A 9,385-nucleotide genomic window follows, 5' to 3' on the forward strand; every position below is an offset into this window, starting at 1 on the left:
TTGGTTTGGAGGCCGTATCTCACTAATAAAAGGCTAGATTCTATATATCACGTCTAAAAAAAAAATCGGCACTGAAAACAAATATGCCTAGGCGTATTCTATAAAGTACGCCTAAATTTAGACACGGTTTATAGAATACTCCTAGAGCCTGTCCACATGACTAAATTTAGTCATGGGCAGTTACACCCAAGTAAAACTTAGTGTAAATGCCTACGTCTAAATTAGGCACAGACTTGGTGTATTCTAGAACAATGCGCATAATTTTTAGAAACGCCCATGACCCACCCATTCCACATCCATAGCCGCGCCTTTTTCAGCTATGCACCTTAGAATTTACGTGCATTACTTTACAGAATATGCTTAGACAGTTACATAAGTAATGCCATACTGGGACAAGACCAAAGGCCCATCAAGCCCAGCATCCTGTCCCCGACAGCGGCCAATCCAGGTCAAGGGCACCTGGCAGCTTCCCAAACGTACAAACATTCTATACATGTTACTCCCGAAATTGTGGATTTTTCCCAAGTCCATTTAGTAGCAGTCTATGGACTTGTCCTTTAGGAAACCGTCCAAATCCTTTTTAAACTCTGCCAAGCTAACCACCTTCACCATGTTCTCCGACAACGAATTTCAGAGTTTAATTATGCGTTGGGTGAAGAAACATTTTCTCCGATTTGTTTTAAATTTACTACACTGTAGTTTCATCACATGCCCCCTAGTCCTAGTATTTTTGGAAAGCGTGGACGCTTCACATCCACCTGTTCCACTCCACTCATTTTTTTATATACCTCTATCATGTCTCCCCTCAGCCGTCTCTTCTCCAAGCTGAAAAGCCCTAGCCTCCTTCATCTTTCTTCATAGGGAAGTCGTACCATCCCCGCTGTCATTTTTGTCGCCCTTCGCTGCACCTTTTCCAATTCCACTATATCTTTCTTGAGATGCGGCGACCAGTTGTGCGCATAAATTCTCATTAATGCCAATAATTGTTTGTTAACTGGCAATTATTGGCACTGATCTGCTTGTTAATTAAGTTTATTTTCAGCATTTTTTCTCAAATGAGTTAAAAATGCCTTCATGTTTTACATCTTTTGTTCTTTCAGTCTCAGCAGAATGTCAATGTACTGCAAGAGATCTCTGAGGCAACCATGCAGTTTACAATGCTCTGTTCTATTACAAGTACTTTGCACTATCCCTAATGTTCTCACAATCTAAGTTATATATTGTACCTGGAGCAACGGAGGGCTAAGTGACTTGCCCAGGGTCATATGGAGCTGCAGAGGGAACTGAACCTGGTGCTCCAGGATCTCAACCCACTGCTGACTGTCAGGCAGTGCAGGAATTAAACCCGGTTCCCCCGGCCTGCAACCCAGTGCGCTAACCATTACGTCACTTCTCCATGTGCAAATATGACTAGATTTGCATGCTCAACTTAAAGTCACACTATATAGAATTGTGGGGGGGGGGGGGGGGGAGAGACTTGAAGCTGCTTAGATGAAGCCGACAAAAATGGTAAGCGGTTTGTGCCAAACGATGAAAAAAAAAAAAAAAAAAACAAATACCTGAACATGTATATTCTAGAGGAAAGGAGGGACAAAGGAGATACGAGGCAGATGTTTAAATGCTTGAAAGGTACTAATATACAAACAAATCTTTTGAAGAGACAAGGAAGCGGTAAAACTTGAAGACATAAATTGAGGTTGCAGGAAAGTAAACCTAGGAGAAACATCAGGAAATACTTTTTAAAGAGAGGGTGAGGAAACCTGGAATAACCTCCCAGTAGAGGTGGTAGGTTCAAAAACAGTGACAGAATTCAAAATTGCATGGCATAAACGCAAAGAATTCCTATACACAAAAGGGATGGAATCAAAGCACACAAATAACTTTCACACTTTAAACAGGGGATTAGAGGGGTGTAAACTGCATGGAGCAACAGGTACAACTCTAAGCATCTTACCGGGCAGACTAGATGGACCATTCAGGTCTTTATCTGTCATCATTTACTATGCTATGGGGCTCATTTTCAAAGCACTTAGAGCCAGATGCACAAAACTTAACGAGCCCACAACTTGCGTTTTAAACTGGTTCCAGGCAGTTTAAAACGCAAGTAGTTTACCGGGGCATGCACCAAGGGCATTTTTCCTGTCACGGTAGCAGGCAACGAAAACGGAATGCAAATTATCCAAAGGCTATTATAATGAAATGCACTACCGTTTTTCCGATTCCCTTACCGTGGAAACCCTAACGTGAGGTCTGCACCTCTCGTTAGGGCTCCTGTGAGGGAATCGGAAAGGAAAAGAGCCCAAAAATAGGTAAAAAAAGGAAAAAAAAAAAAAAGCAGTGAGCGCACGTGAGGGGCGTCCTTTATGGACGTACTCTGCCTGCGCTTGTGAGGGACGTCTTTTCGCCGTTTTTTTTATTTTTTTAGTTTTGTCTCCCCTGCGCTGCTCACCTTCTGTAGCAGCGAGAAGGGATTAGGGAATCGTGGACCTATGAGTCGATCCGGAGTTCGGGACGTCCCTTTCCATTATGCTCCTCTTCCAGGTCTCTTCAGCCAATCAGAGTGAGTGTAGCTGACACCAGCAAGCTAGATGCGCTTTGATTGGCTGAAGAGACTCAAGAAGAGGAGCATAACCGAATGGGACGTCCCGATTCTCCGACTGGCTACCGAGGTAATGGTGAATGCAATGGAGCTACAACGAGTGGCTCATTTGCACTCCCTTTCCTTAGTGAATTCCCGTTCCCTACCGATTCGCTATGGAATCGGTAGGGAACGGGAATTACCGACGACTTTAGTGCATCTTCCTCTTAGACTTATAAAGTTCCATAGGTAAGTCTTGAGTACTTTGAAAATACGCCTCTGTAAGTTGGTAAACGTTACATCTTATGAACTCCAGAAGAAAGCTCTTTTTGGCAAGATGCAAACTACTACAGTGAGCATTAGAAGTATATCTGAGAGACTGAGATCATATTTCACAAACCCTAGCCTGGTAATATAACTCACTACTATCATGGTATGCACAAAACTAACTGGCAAAGCTAAATATAAACTGTTGTTAATAGAGCTACCACATGCTGCGCTATCGGCTCACACTATAAAAATCAAAGGTGGAGAAAAAAAGCCTCAGACTTGCACGACAGTGACTTAGAGAATCATAGTCCCACTTCTGTCATAAGCATAAATCATCGGCATAAAAAATCTCCACCCCCCCTCATATGTAATTTCTCAGCGTGAGCAAAATAGTCAAACCGTGTTACGCACATATACAATCGAATTCAGTCACTTATCTGTATTAACTCGGTCCCATCTTCATAATACAATCCATATGATACAGATAAGTGACTGATTTCAACTGTATATGTGCATAACCACTGTTATTTGGCTATTTTGTTCACGCTGAGAAATTACATATGAGGGGGTGGAGGTTTTTTATACTGACAATTTTTTTTTTCATTTATTTATTTATTTAAACATTTTACAAGCATCAACATCTTGTATAAGGAAAAACAGAGATAGAAATACACACAAATGGAAATAAGAGTGGATATATTTTCCCACTCTGTAAAATTATAAATCAAATTATGCTACTCTTCCTTAGACCACAAATATGGGGGGGGGTTAGTCGTTTAATTAGAGAGATCTAAAAGGAAAATTAAAATAAAAGGAAAGGGCCTGACTCTTATACTGACAATTTATGCTTATGACAGAAGTGGGACTATGATTCTCTAAGTTACCGTCACATACGTCGGAGGCTTTTTTCTCCACCTTTGATGTTTATAGTGTGAACAGATAGAAATACCAGCTCTACTACTACTACTTATCACTTCTATAGCGCTACAAGGCATACGCAGCGCTGTACACCATACATGAAAAGACAGTCCCTGCTCAAAGAGCTCACAATCTAAATATGGAATGTTGCTAGTGGAATAGCAACATTCCATGTAGAATCTCAAATAGTAGCAACATTCCATGTAGAATCTCAATAGCAACATTCCAGAATCTCAAATAGTAACAACATTCAATGTTCCACTGCACTAACCACTAGGCTACTCCTCAACTACCAACATTCCATGTAGAAGCCTGCCCGATCTGCAAGGGCAGGCTTCTACATTACTACTACTACTTATCACTTCTATAGCGCTACAAGGCATACGCAGCGCTGTACACCATACATGAAAAGACAGTCCCTGCTCAAAGAGCTCACAATCTAAATAGGACAGACAAGCAGACAGAAGAACTAAGAGGTAAGGGAATTAAAGAGGTGGGGATAAAAGGGTACAGGGCAAGTGAGTAGTGGTTAGCTCTATTGATAACAGTTTATATTTAGCTTTGTCAGTTATTTCCTTTTGGATTTTGTGTGATGCACAAAACTAACCCATTTGTAGACACTGCCCCCACAGAACCTTCATGGAGAATATGGTTTCAGTCTAGTGTGTGGGATAAGAACATAAGAAGTTCAGCCATACTGGGTCAGACTAATGGTCCATCTAAGACCTGTATCCCGCTTCCAACAGTGGCCAAAACAGGTCACAAGTACCTGGCAGAATCCCAAATAGCAGAAACATTCCATGCTACCAATCCCAGGGCAAGCAGTGGCTTCCCCCGTGTGTACCTCAACAACAGACTAAGGACTTTTCCTCCAGGAACTTGTCCATACCTTTTCTAAAACCAGATATGCTAACCACTGTTATCACATCCTCTGGAAACGAGTTCCAGAGCTTAACTATTCTTTGAGTGAAAAAAATAATAATTCATCCTATATGTTTTAAAAGTATTTCCATGTAAATTCATCAAGTGTCCCCTGGTCTTTGCAGCTTTTGAAAGTCAGATTTGGGTTGTTATCCACAGGGCATGGTCAGTGTTCACAGAACAACTTAAGAACCTGTATGCAATAACTTTTTATCATTTGAGCTATACGATCAGTTGCTATTAAATTCTGCTACAGGACGCGGCCAATTCTGGGAAACTGCAAAGCGAACTACACCAAGGCAACTTGGGATGCACTAGAATGGTTGCCAATTTTTGCAGCCTCTTCAAATTTTTTTTAAGTTTTAACTGTCTCAGAAGATATCAGTACTGAGTCACTTTAAACAGAGCTGTTTCCCCATGACAACATAAATCTCATTAATAAAGAAGATTAGCTGAACCACTTCTGCTCTCAGTCCATGAATTCTACAAGTTCTAATTGGCTAAATTATCCACACATCCTAATCACTCTGACTTATATGGCTTGAAAGCTGTTCCACTTGAGGTCTGTGATTCTCTAGACATGCTCACCCTGATACTGCATAAGAGTGTGAAGCAACACACATCAATACCTGATAATGCTTCCGCAGTTCTGAAATGGTTGGGGTAAGAATAGACTGAACCAGCCTCTACAGTATATTTGACCCACGGGCAGGGATCTTAACTGGCTGAGACAAAGTTCTTTCTCCACTGTATAATCTCCAACCCAGGATGTCACACATTTTGCTGCTGTAAGCATAGGGCGGGGAACTCAAAGATATGAGATTTGCAGTGTAATCAGCCTTTCTCAATTCTTAGACACTGGTCAATAGATCTTTCTTATTCAACATGTATAACACGACATAACCTCAACAGTAGAATGTCCACTGACCATACCCAGTATACAGGACATCCCTTGGTAAAATTTGTGCCAATAATTACTTCTAAAATGCTAACCTACCTCTGCAGATCAAGCAGCAGTAATGGCAGGTTGGCAACAGAGAGAGTATGCATGCACTTCCAGAGAATCCAAAGGTAGGGGTATATTAGCAATACCCTAGTATGGGAAGCAGGAGATGAAGATGGAAAGGACCCTGAAAGGATGAAGAGGACACCTTGGAGAGTGGAAGCCTGGAAATTAACTTAATGGAGATATACAGAGATTAATTTAAAGGATAAGGAAAAATAACGAGGGAGAGAAGGGAGTCAAAGAGAAGAACTGGGGAGGGGGGGGGGGGGGGGGGGGGAATGAGAGATACAGAAAAGGAAGGTGATAGGTGGCCAGAAATCTGAATGAGATAATTTTGAATGCACTACCTCCATTGCATGTAAATCTGTGTCATGCATATTCATTGCGGGTGTCTTTAAAACCTGACTAGCTAGGTGTGTCCCAAAGACTGGATTAAGAACCACTGCTTTAGGTACAGCATATGGCTCTCCTTATCCGGTCCCAACACAAGGTATCACTTCAGCAGCACTTGAAGACTAAACAGAGACAAACAATTTTTATTTCTGAAAGTGCAAAGTGCTAGCCATCAAATTTCTAGGAAGGCTCACGACTATTCTTGAAAATATATGTACCTGATCCTTGTCTAATGCTACCACTGCTGTAAGAGTTCATCAGAAACCACAAAGTTCACCTCACATAACCTTTTGATCAATTAATCATCAAAAACAGCAAACAAGTTGCACAGACCTGCAGCAAAAAAACTCATTCTACTCATACAAACCAGAGTACGCAAAAAAAAAAAAAAGCATGACAGAATAAGCTAACAATGCTTTTCAAGGCTAATTCTGCAACTGCAAGTCCTTTGTTAACTGAAAAGGTCATGCAACCACCTCACTGCAACAAATGCATTACCACAAAGCCCTTCATATCTCTAGAAATATTTACTGGTACTGTGCAGAGGGGCTGAAAGAGCATTTTACTATAATGATTTTATTGTAAACAATTTTGACAGCATTTTTTTTTTCAGGAATCCCTATCAAGACTTGTAATAGCCAGGCAAGTCATTCCTGTATACCTTCCCTCAGCCTCCACTATTCTCCAAGTGTGAAAGGATGAAGATCACTGCCAACTAAAGCTATTTCCAATTATGTTCATGTCTCTGGGTCCAGAAGTTCTGAATGTTAAAGCTGTGATACTTCAAGGGGGAAAGACAGGTGCTTGGATGAAAACAACTATTCTGGAAAGAATTATTACTTTATTTTAAATATACTGTAGAACCCCGATATAACACTATCCCGTCATGGCTCCCCCTATCTATCTATCTATATACACACACATACACGCAGAGAGAGAGAGCGCTCCTCTGTCAACACTTCGCTTCGGTCTCCTGCACCTGCATGAAAAATAAGCTCTATTGGTTCTCCCCCCACCCCCTGTATAGACCCTAATCATCGCATTATAGCAGGGTCTCACTGTACAAGATCAGAAGAGAGCTCACACCTCACTCCCTTCATTCACTGCCGAGGAGGAGGTTCATTTATCTGTCAGGACCGGAACAGTTTCTTCCGTATCGTTCCAGACACTTCATTAGCGTCTGCAGCATAGTCTCTGGGGGGGACTTTCCAGCCATTTCTACAGGATCTGTCTGACAAAGACAACCACTTCTTTACTCTTAAGCCTTTCCACGTTGCTGGCTACAGGACCGGTCTGGGAAATTGAAGGGAGGGGCTGAGGAATTCTGTCTTTCCTCTTACTGCTAGTTAACATTTCCAAAGCGCTACTAGGGTTACGCAGCGCTGTACAGTTTAACAAAGAAGGACAATCCCTGCTCAAAGGAGCTTACAATCTAAAGGACGAAATGTCAAGTTTGGGTAGTCTAGATTTCCTGAATACTACTACTACTTAACATTTCTAGAGCGCTACTAGGGTTACGCAGCGCTGTGCAAATTAATAATTAAGGACGGTCCCTGCTCAGAAGAGCTTACAATCTAAAGGACGAAATGTCAAGTTGGGGTAGTCTCGATTTCCTGAGCAGAGGTGTTGTGATTAGGTATAGAATAGAGGTATAATGGAATGGTTAGGTGCCTCTTGCTCTGTATTTCTCTCCCCCCCCCCCCCCACCCCCACCTTCCGAGGTTTTTTTTTGGGGGGGGGGGAGGAGGGGGTCAGTTTCCTCGTCCCCACCCCCAGAACTGTGCGAATCTGCAGGAGCAAATTAATAAGTAGTGCAATGGGGCTGAGGTTCAAATCCCACTGCGGCTCCTTGGTACAAACTGTAAGTTCTCCAGAGACAGGAAAAGACCACCTACCACGCCTGAATGTAACCGGCCTTGAACTACCGAAGAAAAAGATTTGAGTTAACCCCAAGCACCTGATATTCCCCTCCTCTCCCCTGTTCACGGTCGGTGGGCGCTGCGGAGTCGCCGGTTCCCAGCGCATTTGAGGGTCAGCCTCCCTCCCTCCCTCGTCTCTCACCTGGACAGGTGCTTCAGGATCTGTTTCTTGATGAGACCCGCCATAGCGGGAGCCGATGCCGGGTTCCCTGCTCCCCGTCGGCCGCCTCATTGACCCCGTAAAGCCGAAGCTGCGACGAGCGTCCACGTCCTCCCGACCACGGCAACCCGGACCTCCACCTTCCCGGCACCCAGCGCGAACGAAGGGGGCAGGACCAGCAGGCACGCACCGCGTCTCCTGGCAACCTCGCCGAGTATGGAGAGAAGAGCACGGTGGCAACGGCGCCACCTTCCGGCAGGGAGGATACCCCAGCGTTGCCTGCGGAGTCTAATCGGCTTTGCTGGTGTTAAAAGCGGGTGAGGGGGACGGTGTAAACGCCCGATCTGCGGGATTCTTCTAAAAACATTTAGTTTGGAGGATATATGTATAAAAATGTCCATGTGTAAACGACTGGGCAAAGAAAAAAAATTAACTTTTAAAGGGTTTTAAATCGAATCCGGGAGGATCCCGAGGATCCTGCTGTATCCGTCTTTTGCCGCGGGTGAGGTTTATTTATTTATTATGGAATCCATAATAAACAGGTTAAACGTATGCTCTGAAATAATACTGCTACTAATGATGACGATGACGAGTATTATTATAGTGGAATACATTTCTTGATGCTACTTTATGGCATGCCTTATCCACTTTGTTTATAATGTGTAGAAATTTGAAATAGAAAAACTAATAAATATTATTAATAGTTCTATGCAATATGCAGCCACGTATTGCTAGCACTGGTGAATTTCTAACAGGAGATTGTCAACCTGGGAATCTTTTCTGTTTGCTTCCTTTTCACTATTGTGTCTTGAGTGGAAGGTGGAGGCCACTGGTGGCCCCTGAAATGGTACTAGGGTTACCATATGTCCTCTTTTTGGACATCTTCAGATATGTCCTCCAGGATTTTTAATTTTTAGGGAAATGTCCTCTTTTTCTTTTATGTACCTATGACCAACACACCATCTCTAGATTCATTAGTCAGTCGAGACACATGGGGGTGCTAAAGAGAGAGAAATGCAGTGCTGATCCCCTCTCTGTTCCCCTGCTGGTTGAATATCTGTCAAAGGAATTTTGTTCATGCAGCACAGCTTTAAACATATATCATGCAAAGGCTTTCACTTGTATTTCAGAAGCCAGCCAAAATTGTTGAGGGATTTGTGCTGTTCTGCTAAATATGCTTGGAGTCACACTCAGTTAAACTCAAATCTGGAAGTTTTTGA

The 9,385-nt window shown here is 42.7% G+C and overlaps 1 protein-coding gene across 1 annotated transcript in view; it reads right to left on the bottom strand.

Moving 5' to 3' along the window:
• Positions 1 to 8,306, bottom strand: part of UHRF1BP1 (UHRF1 binding protein 1) — a 100,672-nt gene extending 92,366 nt beyond the window's left edge. Inside the window, exon 1 of the mRNA XM_030220453.1 lies at positions 8,148 to 8,306. Within this exon, the coding sequence (XP_030076313.1) occupies positions 8,148 to 8,191 (44 nt within the window). The 5' untranslated portion in view covers positions 8,192 to 8,306. The remainder of the gene's footprint in view (positions 1 to 8,147) is intronic.
• Between the last annotated feature and the right edge of the window lie 1,079 nt (positions 8,307 to 9,385).

Source organism: Microcaecilia unicolor, chromosome 12 (genome assembly GCF_901765095.1).
Source record: "Microcaecilia unicolor chromosome 12, aMicUni1.1, whole genome shotgun sequence".
Lineage (NCBI taxonomy): Eukaryota > Metazoa > Chordata > Amphibia > Gymnophiona > Siphonopidae > Microcaecilia > Microcaecilia unicolor.